Source organism: Salvia hispanica, chromosome 3, assembly GCF_029641045.1.
Source record: "Salvia hispanica isolate PSC_SH4W2 chromosome 3, Shi_PSC_v1, whole genome shotgun sequence".
Lineage (NCBI taxonomy): Eukaryota > Viridiplantae > Streptophyta > Magnoliopsida > Lamiales > Lamiaceae > Salvia > Salvia hispanica.
The window spans coordinates 59,422,732-59,443,904 of record NC_142694.1 but is presented as its reverse complement, the minus strand read 5'-3'; the positions used below and the strand labels follow the sequence as shown (position 1 = coordinate 59,443,904).

Sequence of the window (21,173 nt, the reverse complement as noted above, 5' to 3'; positions counted from 1 at the left end):
ACATATATATGCCAGCCCAATCTTTTAAATCCTTCTAGCCCAAACATAACCACTTGGCCCAACTTAAAAGAAAGGTGACACAACAAGATCTAGCTCCACTTCTTCCTCACCCCTCTCTTTTCTGTAATTCTTTTCAACAACCCCTGTTCTCGTTTCGTGACGCTTCCGGCGTTGAGCACCGCAATTCCTAATTACCATATGATCCATTTTGTTGGTACCAGTTGCCTTGTTTATTAGCTTGAATATGATGCAAATAATAAATTATTGGCTTGTTTATTTTGTGAGTCCCTAATTGGGCTTTGCACATGGCTAGCGTTTATTTTTTAGCCCTTTTTTTCTCTTCTATTTAGCTTAATTTCACTATTATGACATGTTTAGGAATTTTCATACGTAGCAAGCTCACACCATTTTAATCAATGGAGGTTTGCTAATAGCGGGAATTAGATATATCCCGAGCAGATGTGTGATTCATTGCTAACTTTCTTAAATGAATAGTTTAAGCATTAATTCTCTTGTCATCTTAAATATTCTTATTTTTATGGGACGGAGGGAGTATCAAACTGTCATGCTAATCGACTAATGATGGAATTATTATAGGAAACGTCACACTATAATACACAGTTCACTAACACAGTCTCATTTTTACCACCATGCTTTTCTTTATCCCGTAGAAAAACCATAACAACATAAATCAGATGTCCAACATTATTAACTTCCAAAGGTGTGTCTCAATTTGTGTTTTACTACTCCCTCCGTTCCATAGTAATAGAGTCATTTTGCCATTTTGGTACGTTCCATAGTAATAGAGTCAATTCTTTTTTTAGTAAAAGTCAAAACATTTTTCCACACCTATTTTACTCTCTCTTACTTTTTTCTCTCTTCATCTCTCAACCTTTTTCATTTTCCACTTTATTATCCCTTCACTTAATTCACCTAACATAATTTTTTTTAATCTCCATGCCGAAAAAAAATAATTCCATTATTATGGAACGGAAGGAGTACTTATTAGTAACGAACCTGTATTCTAGTACTAGTATTTATAAGAATAATAAAGTAAATTTAGTTTGCTTTTTTCACAATCGAAGATAGTGATCTAAATTGCACATCATCACTCCAATCACACGAGAATACAAAAGTCACAATCGAAGATAGTGATCTAAATTGCACACCATCACTCCAATCACACGAGAATACAAAAGTCATAATCGAAGATAGTGATCTAAATTGCACACCATCACTCCAATCACACAAGAATACAAAAGTCATATAGTACTATTACTCAGTCAAGCACTTGCAGACAAAGGTCGTTTAACGATGGGAACCAAATGCAAAGGGTGTTTCCTTCTAAAAGCGCTTCCAAAGGTCTCTGTCATATCCAAATCTTCTTGTTTCTTCCCGTACGGCATTTTCCAATCAAAATGATAGAGAAGCATAGCAAGCAGAAGCTCTACGTTTGCCAGTCCGAATGACATTCCAGGGCACATTCTCCTTCCTGCTCCGAAGGGTATGTATTCTAGATTATTCCCCTTGAAATCAACAGAACTCTCCTCAAATCTTTCTGGTATAAACTTGTCAGCATCGTTCCAATACTTGGGCTCTCTTCCCAGTGCCCATGCATTCACTATCACACTGGTTTTTGCTGGGATTTCATATCCATCAATTTCACATCTTTGTACGTTCATTCTGGGAATTAAAAGCGGCAATGCAGGGTGCAACCTCAATGTCTCTTTGATGATTAATTTCATGTATTTTAGCTCATCAAACCTGGCTTCATCTACGTATCCCTTGTCGTCAAAAACCTTCCTTACTTCTTTTTGTGCCTTGTTGAGGACACTAGGGTTTCTCATCATCTCTGACATTGCCCATTCCACAGTGACAGTTGCTGTGTCGGTTCCAGCTACGAACATATTCTAAACCGGACAAGAAGTACTCAAGGATGAGTTTTCAACCCCACAATTCTCGTCTTTCGTATTGATTCGAAACTATGTTATTTTGGAGCTATTTTAGGGACCAAGAGAAATTCAAATTATTTTCCAGTGAATAGATTTGAAATCATTCCATAATTAATTCCCATTATAAAGTAACCGAGTCATATAATGCATTATAAGGTAAAACACTAATGAATTAAAGAATAAAGCACGGAGACCTTTTATTCTGAAAATATGTTTCATCTTAGTTCCAACTTAAGAATCTCAATACTAGTTTTAAGTAAGTCCATGTTTCATTAACTTGGTCCAAACCCTCCCATTTCACAATGAGTTAAGTACTCCCTCTGTTACTTATTAATAGAAACAATCTTTTTTCAGTGAAAATTACGAATAGTGTGTTAAATGGATAGTTAATAAAATAAGAGAATAAAGTAAGAGCGATGAAAAGGAAATAAAGTGTTCCCTTCGTCCCAAATAGAAATGACTCAAACTTTCCAAAATATAAAATTGACTCAATTAACATGAAACGGGAGAAGTATATAAAAGCATTTTTTACTCAAATACATACTACCTCCATATTTTAAAATTTGCAATTCTTTGCATTTTAGTCCGTCTCTTAAAAATAGAAACTTTCAAATTTTCTATTTTAGGAAACCTTTAAACCCCTTTATATTAATTTATTTACCACTTATACCTCTACTATTAAGTGGACCCCATAATTCACTGACATCAATTTCATTACTTTTTCTCTTTTCCTTTCTTACTTTATCAATTTTTCTCTTTCTCTCTTACTGTACTAATTATGCATTAAAACTCGTGTCGTTCGAAAGATTTTTATTTTTAAAATAGAGAGGTAGTATTTCACTAATTAATTCAAATTAGAAAGTTGAGAAAATTGAGAATGAAGAAGCACTAACCAGAACCACTGCTTTAATATTATCAGTTGTAAGAGGGAATTCAGTTCCATCTTGTTGAATTCTGAGCAGAACATCCACCAGATCTTCCAAGTCACCACCATCACCGGCAGCTTTATGCTGCTCGACGATGCTATCGAACAGCTTGTCTAATTTTCGATACATCCGTTGGGCCTTGAACCGGGCTCCGGTGATCAACGGCAGCAACTTGATGGATGGATAGAGATCGGCCAACATGAATCCTGCCCCCAACCGGATGCTCTCTTGGATTATCGAGGTCACCGTGGCCCGTTCTCTCGTCTTGGCCCCGACCACCACCCTCGTTGTAACATCGTACGACATCAAGCAAAGGCTCCCCGACAGATCAGCCGGAGATCCTTCACAAGAAGCCATCTGTTTGCAAAGACTCAAACTCTCCTCCTCTCTTATGCGGCGGAAGGATTGCACGCGCCTCGCGCTCAGGAGCTCGAGCGTGCAGATCCTCCGCAGATGGCGCCACTGGTCCCCGTAGGAGGCCGTGACGATGTCGGAGTAATTGTAGGTGAGTTTCTCCATCATCAGCCCCGGGGGCCGGTTGGCGAAGTTGATGTCGTGAGTTCTCGTGACTTGTTTGGCGAAGTCGACGGAGGAGATGATGACGAAGTGGACTTCGCCGAGCTGGAGATGCATCAACGGGCCGTGTTTGGCGGCAAGTTGTCGGAACATGTGTGGGGGCGAGTCTGCGCGGAGCATGAGGTGGAGGTTTCCGATGAGAGGGAGGGTTTTGGGACCAGGGATATGTGAGTAAGTCTTTGCATATTTTGAAATTGTTTGAGATTTGAGAAACATGAACACAAACACTAAAAAGGAGAGTAGAGCTATGATTGTTGATACTATGTTAAACTCCATTATGTTTTACTTGTGTGTAACTTGGTTAGGTAAGTCTTGTGTTGTTCATCTAAGTATATATTAAGACAATCGAATGTTATGAGACTTGATTTGATTTGATATGATTTATTTTTATAGTATAAGAAAGGACTAGTACTACCTCCGTCTCTCTGTAATAGAAGCGTTTCTTTTCGGCACGAGATTTAAGAAATTATGTTAAAGTGAGTTAAGTGAAGGAAGAATAAAGTATGAAAGGATAAAGATAAAGAGATGAAAAAAGAATTAAGTATAAGAGTAAAGTAAGAGAGAAGAAAAATTGGTGCTTTTTACACTAAGGAAATACGACTCAGCTACAATGACACAACTAAAAAAGGAATACGACTCAGCTACAGAGTGACGATGGAGTACTATTTTATATTCAAAAGATGTGTGGAGTTTTTGATAAAAATTAATGAATGAAGAAATATAATTAAATCTCTTTAATAAATTTTCAATTACTCCCTTCGTCGATCATTTAAAGATTCCTTTTGACTCGGCTTGGATTTTAAGAAATTATTTGACTTTGTGAAAAAGAGTAAAACGAGAATGTGAAATAGAATTTGAGATTATATTGGATTGTAACTGTAAAAATTTGGTGCAACGTGGAGTTCACGTGCTAAAAATAGAATAAAGTAAGTAAAATGGTTATTTAAATAGAGTTCATTTTAATAGTTAAATATTAACTTGTGTTACCAAGTTGTGTAATTTTTCTAATTTATTTTGCAACGTAATTAGTGATGTTGTAACTGTGAATTGGATCGTGGTGGTTGTTTATTTCGCAGTTAAGCATCAAACCGTCATCTTCATGAATCAGTCATCAAACTAGGTAGGTAATAATTTTTCTATGTTAGTTGACATTTTCTGCATGTCTCATTTTGAATATAAAAGTAATCAGTAATTGCCGAAGAAATTTATCTTTTTAAACGCCGGCGGCCTGCATCATATCTGTTAAAATCTAGAAGAGAATACACAAGCCATAAAACGTACTCCTATTTTAGTTTGACTAGGAAAATAACTCTACAAACTTACACCTTGTATCGAATTTACCATGAGTTCGATTTTTTTTCTAAATTAAATTTGATGGGCACTTCGTGTTCAAAGGAGTAGGTGACACTGACATGGCTAAGGCGGAAAAAGATTAGTGAAGAGAAATTGTATTCAACCGGATGATTTACTTCATGTAATTGATCTCCTTTAAATAGGAGGTAAATTATGTAATCAAATAAATCTCCTATCCACTGAAAGTAAATAAACTATTTTTTTACACATTAATCACTCAATCTTAACGTACCTGGCTATGTGTTTGATATTTTCCTTACTAACATTTTGATATGGGCTCCGATCATGTAACACCATCGTCGCCCCTCCCAATGACTACGCCACGAGAACGTAGCACAAACGATTAGTCGAACAATACCAAGTCTCAAGTCGCAAGTGGGAAACGAGTAAGGGCAATTCCCCAGTGTCAAGTCGCTAGCATTGCTAGACGGCAACGATTTAGAACATTGGACTGTGTCTGATAGCTCCCACTTTCCACTTCTTCAGGAACTTACACTTTGTTCATTAGTACACTGTAGGAGCTCCCTTCGGAAATTGTAGAAGTACCATTTCTCAAATCAGTTGTCTTGAACTATTATAGTGAATAATAAATTATGTCAGCTAAAAGGATAATGCATGAACAAGAGGATTTCCATATAGCTTCTGATTCAAAAAAATGAATTATTCAAAATTGATTTGAATTTTTGTTCATTATATGATTACATATCTACTGAAATATTAGTAATATCTAAGATTTTTTTATTATGTTACATTAGTCTTTTATTTTATTTTTTATTCACTTTAATAATTTAAGTATCATTTTTTCTAAAACTCGTACTCTGAAGTATCTCACTTACCGTGGACCTGAGAGAGTAGAAACTAATTACTCATCTTATTTATTTTTGAAAGTCAATTCATAATTAATTAATCAATTTCAGCACTGGGAGATAATTGAAATGGGCTACTCCCCCGATACACAATATGAGTCACATTTTGTCATTTCAGTCTGCTCCACAATAAGTGCATATTACACTTTTACCATAAATGGTAAATAGTTTCCACATTCCACTAACTCACTTCGCTCACATTTTATTACAAAATCAATATAAAAAAGTGGGCTTCATATTCCACTAACAGCATCCGCACCGGTGTTCGCTAGGACGGACGTTGTCCGTTCCGCTGGCGCGGCAACGCGCTTTCCGCTGCTGCGCTCTCGTCGCTGGCCTGGCGCTGCTCGATGCATCGAGCACGTCCGTGCCACTGAGCAGGCGACGTGGCGCATTTCTATTCGCCAACGGATTATCCGTTGGATTTTCTTTTTAAAAAATAAAAAATAATAGCAAAATTTTAAAAAATATATATTTTCAGATTCCCAAAAATATAGCCATTTTATTACCTTTTTCTTTAATTTTTTTAAACTTTTTTTAATCCCAAAATCATCCAAAAATTCATACATTCATCATCCATTTTTCGTATCAAACTATCTCTCATTCTTATTTTTTCATATAACTCATCTACATCTTCCTCTCTCACCCAAACCCTCTCTTAAAAATTCAAAAATGGATTTCATCGATATCATTTCGGAAGCGGAGAACGAATAACAAGAATACTATGAACAATATCGTGCTGCATATGAAGCCTATGTCGCCGCCACTACCCCCACCCCTCCATCTCTGCCAACCAGATCAATTCGCCGCTACATCCCTCGTGACCGGGAGGGAGCCAACGAAAGGCTTGTTGCCGACTATTTTTGTCCATCCGCAGTTTTCGGAAGATTACTTTCGGCGCCGTTTTCGCATGTCAAAACGGTTGTTTATTCGTATTGTCAACACATTGTCCGTCCGTGTTGAATATTTTCAATCGCGTAGAGAAACAAATGGTCGGCAAAGTCTCTCAGCGTTGCAGAATTGTACTTGTGCCATTCGACAGCTTTCTACTGGGAAAACGGCTTACCTCTTCGATGAGTATTTGCATGTGGGTAAGTCAACTGGAATCCTATGGCCCTAAAATTTTTGGGATGGCGTTCGTTCTGCTTCATCTTCACGTAATAGTCCACGATTTTCCCGGTATGCTTGGCAGCATTGACTGCATGCATTGGAAGTGGAAGAATTGCCCGACTGCTTGGAGGGGGCCATACTTAAGCGGCCACAAAGGTGGCGGCCCAACGCTTATCCTTGAAGCGGTTGCCGACTACCGCCTATGCACTTTTTATTAGCACTAAATAAACCTGCAAGTATACAAAGTATATATAGTATAGCTAAACGTTAGTACCCGATATTGAACACGGGAAAGGCAAACACAAAGTGTCTATCCTCTACTAAGACTCAATTACTATCTGGAAAAACGAAAAAGATTGTGGAAAACTTTTGAAAACTAAAAACAATAAAAGCATAGAACAACTAAGAGCAAATAAAACACGGAGAAAGACGATAGAGATAAGGGAATCCCATGGATGTGCGTTAACAGTTATGGTTATACAAAATTCCAACTACAATACCCTAGCACAGTTTATACTTTGAAAGGACGAGTCACCTTGCTTATGCTCATGCGATACAAACGTTGATTACAAAGTTAGGGTTGTCAATCCTAACACGTAACTCCAAAAAGCTCCTAAGACCCTTGAAAAGTCCTCACTCTCAATTAACAGTGTCGTTTTAAGGGAAGCTAACTGTAGTGTCTACTATGTGGATCTAACTAGCTAGAACTCGGTCACAGTTATGAAGCAAGTTATATTAAATCATACACGGTTGTGTCACTCAATCATGCAGCATCAAGAGTACTTAGGGAAGAAACAAAGTAAAAACAAAACGGATATCAAATAGAAAAAGGAATTTGTATAACCAAAGTCGTTACTAACACATCCCTAGAATCCTATGAGTTTAGTTACAAATAACTGAATAAGCTAAAAACATAGATTGAAGGGAAGACAATTTGAACATAAAACTAAAGTAAATAGAACCCGTAGGTTGAATCCTTGTCGTTCTTGATGTTCTTGAAACCCTTCTCCAACTCCTTGCACAAGTGAAGTACTCTATGCTCTTGATCTCTATGAAGTATTTTGCAAGTAGAAGCTCTCTCTTTTTGATGAAGCTTGAGGTCGTATTTATAGGGGAAAGCCAATCCTTGTTGTAGAAGGAAAAGACCTCCAAAATATGGTAAATCTGGGCGCAAATCTAGGGCTTCTCGGATTCGTCGTCTTTCTCCGGCGGGCCGCCGCACCTTGGCCGGCGGTCGCCGCGTTGGACTCCAGAGAGTCTGTTCCCTCAGCGGCGGACCGCCGCACGACTTCCAGCGGTCCCCGGACGAGACTTCTTTTCCAAGCGTATTTTCCGAGGCGGACCGCTGCATTGATCTGCCCAACGGGCGCCGACGGTCGGCGGTCGCCGTCTGACTCCAGATTTCCAGATTCTGCGTTTTGGCTCCCTTTATCGGTTCAATTATGCACGTCTCTCACAAAACACGTCAAAATACCAAAATAGACAAAATATGCAAATAATGGACGTGTAGAGTGACTTTGACATAAAAAACGGACAAAATAATGGCTTTAAAATAGTGCAAAATCTGAGCGTATCAGCACTTCCCATTTTCGTCCGTCCCACAAAAATATGTGCATTCCATTTTTGGAAAGTTATATCAATTTAATAATGTTGGTTCCACTATCCACTAACACTATTTTAACTACCATTATTCTCTTTTCTCTTACTCTACCATACATTTCTACTCCTCTCTCCTACTTTACCAATTTTATCTTAATTCTCGAGCCATACTCATTACCTATATTTTCATGGGACCGAGAGAGTATATAAATTTATCTATTCAAGATGATTAATTAAAGTTAGCCCATTAACCAATGACTCATAGTCGATAATATTCTGATAAGATTGAAATATTGTGATTATCTTTAAATTTTGGATTAATCCGGATATCAGAGTCCTATTTGTAGATATGGGTGTCGAAACGGATAGCTGGTATCGGGTAATTTTCTACCTGACCCGATACCCGATACCCAAGGTGGAATCAGGTATTGGGATTTGGGTTTCGCGGGTATCGCGTACCTGATAATCCCAAAGTACTCGATTTAACGGGTATGGAGTACTTGCAACCTATTAGAAACATTAAACGGGGTGGGATCGGGTATACCTTATAATCCCAAAATACCCCATTTTTAATATTAAAATTTTATAATTTTAATTAATAATAATGCAAATAAAAGTTCACTCAAGTAACAATTTTTTTTTTACTCTTCTACTCCCTTTGTCCGCGAATAAGAGTTACGTTTTTCCATTTTCGTTTGTCCGCAAATAAGAGTCTCAGTTCTCGTTTCCATATTTGGACAAAATAAACACCCTTACCTATTCACTTAATTTATAAAATAGAATGTAATTTCAAACCCAAAATTAAATCCACGAATTTAATATTCACACACCTCATCCTCAATTCGTCGATTCATTTCTCATTCTACTGCCCTCTCTCTCTTGGAGCCCTAATCGTCGCCGCTTCCATCTCTCACCCAAATCGCCACCGCCTTCTCATCCTCCCACTAAAATGGATTCCACGTCGTCTCGCTTTTTACTCATCCCTCCCTCATCGAGCCATAATCATCTTTAATTTCCCCAAATCAGTACGATATCCCAACGGCGACCCATTTCTCTCCAATACTCAAATACTCGTTGGAGAAGTCCGAATCCATGGATCTTCTCCTAGAAACGTCGGATATAGAGGATCTGATGGAGACCGATTCGTTGATTGTGCCTGACACACCGAACTATATACTGGACTATTGGTGGGAGACCAATTCCGTCTCCACCATTGTCCCTGAAACTCTGTTGACGGAGCTCGATCCCTTCTCAGTTGTGGTCCCTGAAACTCCGGCCACCAAGCAACGGAGAAGGCATCTAGTAGAGGAGGAGGAGTGGTTCAAGAGTTTTCTTAGTGATGCTCTTGTCCGGCATGACAGATTTTCTCTAAATTTGTGAGTTTACTGAGAACCACCCTCTATCTAAGGTTTGGAGGTTCTTATGGTTTGGTACTTTGGGGTTTCTATGGGCTATGGTTGTCTTGTGTAACACCCCTTACTCGATTTATGCAAACCGAATAATTGGTGTTTCATTTCGATACGCTTAACCTCTTATTACAAATAAGTCTTTCTACTGTGTACTTTTTTTTTAACATGACACAGACACCCACCATTACATAATTAGCAACCCGCTACAACAAAAAAAAAACTAACAACTATACTTATCTATAAATCCTCAGTTAAACATGTCACGTACACATCACTCTAACTTTCTCGACAAAAGAAACAGTGACTTGACACGCGCAGTTGTCCATCTAGCGAGACCTCTCGCCAATATACTCTGCAAAAGGGAAGAGAAAGGGAGGTGAGCTTAAGCTCGTAGTGTAACCACATTCGAATATAATACCTAAGATTTCTATCGATAACACTATCACAAAGTAATAACTTTGTTACCTGGAAAGTCGTACAATATCTATTTATATTACATCTCCCAATCTGTTATCAATTAATATAACATTCGCATAATACCAATTCTGTCAAATCATATAACAAACATAATTGTATAAATAAAATTGTACTTTCAACGTTAGTATATTAGCAACCCGTCAACCAAATCATATTCGCAACCAAATAAATCTGTCGAATCATAGAAGTGATAGAACAAGCATAATTATATAAACAAGTTGCACTTTCAAATAATAATATGATACTTGTCAACCAAAATAATCTTATCTCAATATAGTGCAAGTATAGCAATTTATTCTATCAACTTTATCACTTTATTTCATCAACCAACCCAATATATAGTTTGAGGCATCATAGCCTTTAAAGCACACACATCATTTTCAAGTAGATCACACTTTCAACCCCCAACAATTCCATCAGATCAAACAACCTATACATTCATTTATAAATAACGATTTATTTTCAATTGTGATATGCCACATGTAAATCAAAATAATACATGCCGCAGCTATAGCACAAATATAACATATCATTCTAACAGCTTTTCACTTTATATACCAATCAGCACAATATATAGCTTTTGAGATAATCACCCCACTTTAGATCATTTTAAGCACATATATCTTCTTTGAATCTTATATAAATAACACATACAGCACAATATAACACATCACATCATCTATGTCACTTTCTTTCATCAGTCAACGCAATATACATATTACAAGATAATCATATCCATTTCATTATGTTAAAGAACAACTGTCATTTCTCAAATAGTAACACATATAGCCCCTAGTTATGCTTAGTGGTGGACACGAGTACACGAACACAATAAGTAGCCCGATGAGGGCCTCTGTCATATATACATCTTGGTCAGATGTTGTATATCTTTCATATAGCCTATATAAGGCATCTGTCACATATTACCTGTTAGGTTTGGTATACTGAAAAGCATGTTTCGAGCAAGTTTCGCGCGAATAGAATCTTGCTTGTATACGTAAAACTCTACAATCCACTTTTAACCCGATTCAGTATTATTCGAGCAGTTCCGCACGAATAGAATCACTATTATTATTACATTGTGTTTGCTTGTGCATTTATAAGATGTTTTACAAACATTTAAATGCATAAGAAGTAAACAAAGTCTAAGTCTTTTGCTTAGTAGACCGGTTGTGGGCGTCGTCCACTTTAAGGTAACACGGTCAGATCTATGCAATGCTTTGCAAAAGAAAAAGAAGAATTTCACAACCTAGATAGGCTTTGGCTACCTATCGTGAAAGGTTGCAATGTCAGTCCGATTATTTCTAAGCCTTACTGAAATAAGATGACATTGGTGTGGTATAGCACTGAACGGATCTAACAGCAAGACGTGTCTTTATGCTATCTACTGAAAGACTAGGTCTTGATAAAATACTATTTCTTAATCTACATATGTTAGTATTGAGCATACGGTATTGATTATGCACTACTTTGACTTATCAAATGGTGCGGGTTTTTCGCAACCCAATGATCCTGATATATTGGGTAGTGGTGATTAATATCTAGCGGTGCTAGGATTACTATTATGTTGAATCATGCACGAGGAGAGTCTCGTTTGATAATGTCCTCAAGAGGAGCTCGAACAAGGTTTTATTATTCGGAAAACTGGCCAGTTGGAGTTTTATTACTCTATGAATAATGAATAAATGTTTCTTGCTAAGTCCACTCTTGGAATTAATAAGATATTAATTAATTAAGTCCATAGCAGACATTAATTAATTAATGGACATTTATATCTTAAGCGCGGGAAATAAATAATAAAAGTTGAAACCCGGATTACTTGTAATTTCGGATTTGGATGGGGAGAGTTCAATATTACTTCTGTAGTGGCTGCTCGTAATATTCCAATATAAGCTTGTATTAAATTGTGGGTTCAATTTAATTAGTAAAAAGCTAATTGGGCGAGCCCATATCCAAAACCTTCCATAGATCCCTGTCTGGGCCCATAAGGAACTTAATATAAATAGGAGAATAAAGGAGACAGAAGAATCACAATTTCATTATTTGTAATTTTCAAAAATTTCAGCTCCCCAGCTGTAGGAATTTTCGAATTCCACTCCTTTTCCCAAAAGGATTTCTTCTGTCTTCTTTATTCGAGTCCTAGTATTTTGATGAGATCAGTCCATCCTGATATTGAGATACAGTTCGGGAACCAGAGAGAAGATCCATGGTCTAGTATTGAAGATCATCACGTGGAGAAGGCGCGAGCAATCGACGATTCTTTGGAGAATCAAATCGGTAACTCTAAACCGTAGAAATCATGTTTAGGATTTATATTTTCTAAGCATGAATTATTTGCGTTCTAGCATGCAATTATCTGTTTAACATGTGAATTGATTAATCGCATAATCGGTCAAATAGATCCGTATCTGATTTATTTGTTTAGTACAAGTCTTCCGCTGTGCAAGGGGCTTCAAACCCCAACATTACCCGTATAGGGCTCATATCAACTATCAAAATACCATATGGTTCATCGCTTTGGTTATCCAGAAGACGAATGATCAAACATATGTGCAGTACTGCTGTCCTATGACATGCCAACTATATCCTGTGATTCACTAAACAATGAGGCGTAACACATATTTTGTATCTCTTTCCGCATTGCTTAACATAAACATGCCTTTAATTCACTTTGCATATCACATGCATATTCATAGTTTCAATATAAAAATGAAGCAATCTTACCTTATAATATCGTCATCCTTGTCATATCATATTGAAGTATATAGTCCACATTAGCTTTGATCACTATTCGAATCACGTTATCACATATAATTAAAGAATCTCATATATCCTACTATTATATTTAAGCTTCATTGCACAAACACATAAACCACATAAACACGTAGAAATTTTATCAAAATTAAATGCATTAAATTCACGAATACGCGTACACTACCTGTACACGTCACACAAAAACTTTCTACTTGCTTACTCAACCCTGGCTCCGTCTTTTTCCCCTATGACTTGAGCTTGCACTCGGATCACCTCTAATTTCAACTATATTGAAAGTGGGTGTGAAAGTTCAACTTCTAACATTGAGAAGGACCAATGGAAATTATGACTTGAGGTTGATGACATGGGCTGCCGGAGACACAGCGAATTCGCCTGCGACTTTCGGGCTGCAGTGTACGGCTGAACGGAGAGAGAGACATAGAGGGACAGCGGTTGAGTATAGACAGAGCCGTAGGGAGAAAGAGATAGATGGGTTCTTCTTTGATTTCTATCCCCAAACCTTTTTCTAATTCCTTTTTCTTATTCTATTAATTCCCATAAGGACACGTTTTTTTCCAACTTTGAGTCACCATAATCAATTCTTTTTTTCTTTTTCGTTTTCTTTATTTCAGTTCTCTTCATATTATCTATTTTTTTTCCATTTCTAATATAAAACTCCTGAAAACAAAATAAATAACCTACTATAACATAATTTCAAATTCTAATTCTAACTTTTATCATTCACAAAATTGGGATATTACATCTTGTGTTTGAGCCACCCCCAATTTTGGTTAGGAGGTTTAATTGCATTAAATCTGTTGTTTGATGTGTACTACCATATGATGAAATTTTTTTTAGGGTTATAATGTTGTTGTATTGGGGTTGCTTTCATGGATGTGTTGGTGTTGCCTTGTGGATTGATTTGATGGTGCTTGATTTATGTCAGCCTTGTTGTTAAATTGTGGGTGATGTGAAGGAACTTCTCTTTTCAACTCTCTTGTTTTCATCTTCTTTGTGTCTATCGTTGTTGTTTACTCAAGTTGGATTGTCAAACTGATCCGGCCAGCCTATATACGCCTGCTACCTGCAAACTGCAAGTGAGTGGAACCAATAAAAGCTCAGGTTAATCAACTTGGCTTACTCCGACTTGAGTGAGAAGAAACGAAGAGCTCAAAAGTGCGTTCTCAAAACCTTAACTCACTAATACTATTTAACTAATATAGGGAAGTAAAGATCGATCCACAGAGATGATGTGCTTAATGTTTGCGAGACATGACATTGGGGCTTGGCTGCTGCCACACTTTCTGAGGGTGGATTAATTTAACTATTAGACTTTGGAAAATAAACTAAACTGAATTGACCAACTTAACTAAACTACTTGATCAACTAAACTAAACTTTCCATAAATGGACAAACAGAATAAACGGAGACTGTCAGTCCCCTGCAAAAAGCACGACTACGACTACGTAATCAACATAGAAAACAAAACAAAGAACAGATCTGAAAAAGCTAAGAAAAATGAAACATCAGAAAAACACAATAAAACTTAATCTACTCCTAAGACCTAAGCTACGACTACGTATAATAGAAAACTAACCCACACTCATGCATGAACGAAACAGAAACTACTAGATATAAACATATTAAAGACTTTCAACCAGGAAACATCAGATAAAAGTAAATCAAAATAGAACAAAACATTTCTAAGCTTAGACACGAAACATAAAAGGGAAAATGAAAGCAGATCTGAAATATCATGCACAAACAGAACACCAAAGCTGGAAAAGAAAACATAACTTCAGATTTAACTACATCAAAACATCAGAATGTCAATAATATCAAAAGCATACAGGAAACAAACACAGAAAACAGTAGATTGTTTCATCACCGAACACCAATTGAAACTGAACTAAACTAAGACCAAGTGCGTGTGTGCAAGGAATCAAGAACAAGAAGAAAAATAAGTTCTGATTTCAGCCCTAGAACAGAGCTGAGACCCTAATCTACTCTAAGAAAGCATGGAGACCCCCTAAACTACTGGCTGAGGCTCCCCTTTGTTCATGTGTTGGACTTCCTTTATATAGAGAGGCGTAGGGCTCTGATCCCTAGGATATCATCCTCTCTGAAATATCGATACTGCCTTCACATTATGTAGGTGGGGTCTCTTGCTTTCTCTTCCAATGTAGAACTCCAGCTGGCTCCATTAAATTGTTGACTTATCAACTCAATGCCGCAATTTTCACCTTCTTTCCTTGATTCTTTCTTTCGCCCACCTGATTTGTGCTATCTTCTGAATTTGGCGAATTTTACACACACCTGGCTCAAAATCAGACGTTAGTTCATGGATTTCGGTGCAGTTTTACTATGGAACGTATGCATGAAACGAGCCTTATCATGTTGCTTCAATTGTCCTTGCGCTATGGTAACTTTGCAATGATAAGCCACCCCTTTAGAGGTTCGGAAGCTGTCCTTGTCCTATGATGAAGCTTTTATGAGGTCTTGGTTGGGGTTGCTTTGATGGTTCTGTTGGTGTTGCCTTGTAGTTTGATTTAGTGATGTTTGATTTGTGCTTGTCTTGTTGTTAAATTGTGGGTAATGCTTCAATTAATTATCTCTGTCATACGGTAAATTACGCAACGTCTAGCCACCCCTTTAGAGGTTTGGAGGTTATCCCTCCCCTATTATGAAGCTTTTCTAAGCGCTTGATATTAAAAATTAGTGAATATGTGCATTGCATGTTCTTTGCACTATTTCTACATACAAAACACAAAAAGTTTAGAACCTACTAACCAAAAATACAAAGGCATGATTTCCAAAACACATCCCTGCATCCCTCTATCTATCTAGTACCCAAAAGCAGCAGACAAAGGTCCAACGTCATATGCACAACATGCATTGTTCTCTGGTTGCTATAGTACTCCAACACTAGGGGTCGCAAATCGTGCATGTTGAGTCGTTATCATGTCGACACGATAACAACAAACACGAACACAACCCGTTAAGAAAACTCCAAACACGAGCACGACCAGCTACCCTCAGACACGAACACGACATGAACCCATTAACGACACGAACCACTTCAGGTCAACACGACACGATAACAACACATATATGACACGACACAATAACGACACTAAAATAATAATATTATAATACATTAATATTATTGCTAATATTAAATTTTAAATTTTAATTTTAAATTTTAGAATTTTAAATAAATAAAAAGATAATAATATTATAATATATAAATATTATTTCTTAACGTGTAACACGAACACGACACGAAATTTTCGTGTCGTTATCGTGTCGACACGATACGGACACGAACCCAATAAGCTTTGACACATACCCATAAATTTCGTGCAGCTTCGTGTCGTGTTATCATGTCGTGCCAAAAATTGCCAGCCCTATCCAACACATCACTCACAAGCTTCTTTCCAACATGTCCTTGTTAATGTGAGGGACTTTGTAGTTGTTCCACCCCTGAATATCAAAATCTGAGTAAGGTAAGCCTGCAATGATAGGAAAACCAGTGTTTGAATAGCCTAAAAATACCCTAGGTCTAATATGTTGGTGTCAGGTGAATTGGTTGGTTGACATATTAGTTGGATTTTAAATCCATCTAAATTGGCTACATTCTCAAATTCATGATCCACACTGCTATTTATGTGGAGAGTGAGATTGTCTTGCTGGATGTAAATTTCTTTGTTTGCCCAATCTGGCCACTTGGCCTTAATTGCTGGTACAATATGTAAACCACAAAAAAGTTCCAAGATGAAAATTTCTTTGTTTGCCCAATCTGGCCACTTGACCTTAATTGCTGGTACAATATGTAAACCACAAAAAAGTTCCTAGATGAAAATTTCTTTGTTTGCCCAATCTGGCCACTTGGCCTTAATTGCTGGTACAATATGTAAACCACAAAAAAGTTCCTAGATGCTGATCTTTATAAACAGGTAAGATCTGATAGGTTGGGGAAAAATAGCATACCTTTTCGATAAGGCAATCCCTCATTACATTCTTATTGACTGTTTGAATTGGTTTAGTCTCAAGGGTGCCTTTAGGCCTGTTCTTTGATTTCCTTTTTGCTGGTACCACTTCAATAAAAGGAAAAATACCCAACTTTTAAAATTGGTCTGGCCATCCAAGCCAAATTCTTGCCTACATACTACACACATGAACATTACTTTGGTGATGTACCTCTTTGACTAGCATGCCATATATGGCTCATCTTTATCCAGCAAGAGGTAATACCTGTCTGATGTCTTGGTCATATAGAACCATTATTCATCTATATTAACTATATCGGTCGTGCATTGACACTGAACTCTACCATCAGTTATGCCTGGCTGAAGTTGACTAAGGCACCATTTGAACCTAGCTAACTTATTAATTTCAATTAGTGCAAGTTTTATAGCATTTGTATGTGGCTTGAGTTGTTTCTTCTTAATCCACTGACCAAGTGTGTTCTTGCTTACAGACAATTTACTTGTCATTTTTCTAATGGAAGACCTTTTAAGTGTTGATAAATTTCTGACCTTTTCTTCATCTGGGGTGAACTTGTCTAAATTTTGACAGCCTTTAACCTAGACTTCCATGTTTTTAGGTTTCCCCCTTTGCATCTACTCTTTTGCTGCCTTCTACAGCCGTAACCTTGTTGGTTTTGTAGCGAAAATTTATTTAGTTTAATTAATTGATTTACATCTAAACATGATTTTTCAGATTGTAAACTTATAATAATGTTCAAACATGCATATAATCACATATCGTATTAAATACAACGATTTACCTTATGAATTCAATTCGAACACCTTCTTCAATCGATCTCTACCACGGATCTTCTAATTTGTTCCCTTTAACTCGGAATTGACCTTTGTTTGGGCAAAGCTTGTCAAATCCTCAAAAGCTGGAGAAGAATTGAAGACAGAAATTTGGAACCCTAATATTTGAATATATCGATATTTTTCTCTTCTCTCAAAACGCAGAGATTGAAAATTATTGGTAGAACTAATTTTTGTCTTCTCTTCTTCTCCCTTTTATATTAAGTTAATTATTTTGGGTCAGACCAAAGATCTGTAGAGGATTGGATTGGGCCACAGTTCAGACGTACATAAATTTAAATCCTAATCTCTCCAAAAGAACATAACATTTGTAGGTATATTGTTTGTTTCCTTAAATATGTGATCCTCCTCTACCTGTCAAAAGAACAAAACAAATAATAATATTAGCACTCCAAATTATACATATTCCTAGTCAAATAAGAAATACGTATGAAAGGATACACTGGCATAATGCAACACACACGACATTGGATTTATGGTCCTCATTTCCATAATATCCTAACAAAAACAATAGGCAACAATATTAAAAGTTTGATGCACTGACTGATAATGTATAATAGCAACTAAGTAAGATGTTGTAATATGCAATTTTTTTAGTAGTGACTGTGCTTCTTTATCCACTAGAAATTACTCCCTCCATACCTAATAATTCGTCATCATTTGACTCGACACGGATTTTAAGAAATGTAATAAAAAGTGTGTTGAAAAAGTTGATGGCATGTGGGTTCTACTTTTATATATTAGTTTTATAATAAAATGTGAGTGTGAATGAGTTAGTAAATGTAGGATCCACTACCAAAATGGTAAAAGTGAAAGGTGATAAATTTTTAGGGACGGATGAAAAAAGAAATATGTGATAAATTTTCAGGGACGGAGGGAGTAATCAGATTATATTTAACACCCTTCATCATTATTAATTAACCTTATAACATGACACTAGAGAGTCTTGAAATACTAAACACCGGGGAAATCAACACCTTTATATTTGTGGAATACTCACTCCGTCTGCCTTTAGGATTCTCATTTTTGGTGGCACGGATTTTAAGAAATATTAAAAAGGTGAATGGAAAAAGGTAAAGCGGAATAAGGGTCCCACTTAAATATATTATTTTTAAATTAAATGTGAGTGGAATAAGTCAGTGAAATGTGAGATTCTATTACTATTTATAGTAAAAGTGAACCGGAACTCCTATTCACAAAGGATTAAAATAGAAAAACAGGACTCCTATTCGCGAACGAAGAGAGTATTAATTAGAGGAAAATGTAATTTTATAATCTAAACTCTAAATCATGAACTCTCTTAATTATAAATTACCTATTTTAAATAATTATATTCTATTAATCTTTTAAGCACGTACAATAAATTATTTAAGACTGAGCAAAGTATTAATTATGATAAGTCCGCTTTATCCTTATACTTGAAAATCAACCTAATTAAATATATTTTCTGCAAAAATATCTATGAAATATATTTGGTTCAAAGCTTGAATCGGAAGCAAATGGAATGGAAGTATGGAACCATTGGCAATTTGTCTGAAGCCCAACAAATGTTGTGGGCCTAGACTGGGAATGTGATAAATTGGACCATTTCTTATAATGAGGGAGTACTTTTTAAACTCTGCCTCAAATTCGGGTCTCTTTTAAAAGATACTATAAATTAAATATTTTTTAAAAAAAATAATGTTTAAATAGATTAAAATATTTTCATGGTCTTGAAGGTATCTTATCCATAAAAATTTTAAATAGTAAAAAAGTAATTCAATATTTTATTAAAGTTAGTGGATCTTATAAGATATTTCCGAAATATTACGAACCATTGATACTTTAAAAATATTCGTAGACAAAAAAAATGTTCTCGGTATATTTAACCAGCAAACCATACAAAAGGAGAATTACTGATATGACTGGTATGTACCAATATAGAATTAGTCAATTAGATTTGAGTCGTCTTATACTCTAATGGAACATCATTATTGGCCATTCTAAAATATTATTGAACCCATATACTAGTGGTATATACCATAGCTAGTGGAATACTTAACTATATTGCTCGTGGTATATTATATAGTAGGACTCTATTAAAAAAACCATAGCTGAAATTAAGGCTTTATTAATGTTCCACTTCAAGGACAAAGCTGCCCAATAGTTTAGACCCACTTATTGTGTGGTATACATTAACACATTTTTGGGCTGCACAAAATTTTATGTAGTTATGTTATTTGTATTAGTTGATGAGATAACTAAGTAGTAGAAATAATAAAATAGAGAAAAATATATTTTCATTTTTAAAATTAATTATTTTTATTGAGACAAATTAAAAAAGAGAAAGAGTTACTAGAATGGATTCAGTTAAATTAATTATAGTTTGTTTCTTTGCGCGATCGTCATGATTTCGTTGAATAATCTAATGCATTTTTTGTTGCAAGTTGACGTTTTCTAAGAACAAATTGCAAATCTTAATTAGTACAAGTACTCCTATTATTGTTATTAGGTGGACATTACTCCTTTAATTGATTATTTTAATTATAATTTCTACCCAAAGTCTACGCGAGTGTTACAATTTCATCCAACAAGAAATGTATTACAATAATTTTATTTCTGAATATATATATATATATATATATGAAAATATCGAGTGATTATATTCGTAAAATGTTAAATTCATAAATTTAAGTTGACCGTTGTAACGTATCAAAAGATGTGTATATTTGAAGCCCGAGAAAGAGAATATGTAAAAGTTGCGTTCAATTATTATGTCTCTTCTTTGCCTTCTTTAGATAAATTTCTTGGCCGTTGAAGAGTAAAGAAAGTGTTCTAATCATTTTCTTATCATAAACTATTTTACAATGTAATGACATTGGTATACCTATTTTTAAGTCTATATTTGACAAATACATGGTGCAATATTTATATTTGGCTTACATAAATTTATGTTATAATTTCCATGCAATTACATGATTACATCGACGATATAACCTTTGACTCTTATTTTTATTTAGTTGTAATCTGTTAGTAACATTTTCACCAAGTTTACTATCAAGCAAATCCAACTTCGAATAATTTCTCCTCTTTTTCATGACATAGATTTTTACGTATTGCGTTAGGACTAAAGCATAAAATTAATTCTTGTAAATATATATACCATCTATTTTGCGAAAATTATTGTTTTCAGATGGGTAACGACCTTGAGTTATAGATCAATTTTTTTACACTTCATTGGTTATTGGATATAGGTGTCCATAGGCGCCTATATATGATAAATTATTATAGACATAATTTTATTAATGCACTTACAAATATAGTTTTGATG

General features: G+C 35.8%; 1 protein-coding gene and 1 long non-coding RNA gene across 2 annotated transcripts; both read right to left on the bottom strand.

Moving 5' to 3' along the window:
* Positions 1-1,283: 1,283 nt before the first annotated feature.
* On the bottom strand, positions 1,284-3,730 carry LOC125211108 (salviol synthase-like). The gene is made up of 2 exons (XM_048110806.2): positions 2,846-3,730; positions 1,284-1,910 (listed from the first exon to the last, which is right to left on the bottom strand). Exons 1-2 carry the CDS (start codon positions 3,728-3,730, stop codon positions 1,284-1,286), a joined length of 1,512 nt encoding a protein of 503 aa, XP_047966763.2.
* An 11,071-nt stretch (positions 3,731-14,801) lies between these two features.
* On the bottom strand, positions 14,802-16,499 carry LOC148931173 (uncharacterized). The gene is made up of 2 exons (XR_016136501.1): positions 16,372-16,499; positions 14,802-15,338 (listed from the first exon to the last, which is right to left on the bottom strand). It is a non-coding gene; the product is annotated as an uncharacterized LOC148931173 (long non-coding RNA).
* Positions 16,500-21,173: the final 4,674 nt, after the last annotated feature.

Bases quoted from the DNA above. Each gene is read 5' to 3' on its own strand.
- LOC125211108 (XM_048110806.2), bottom strand. From the start codon at position 3,730: ATGGAGTTTAACATAGTATCAACAATCATAGCTCTACTCTCCTTTTTA. The intron at 1,911-2,845 runs GTTAGTGCTTCT...TGTCCGGTTTAG, and splicing joins ATATTAAAGCAGTGGTTCTG to AATATGTTCGTAGCTGGAAC.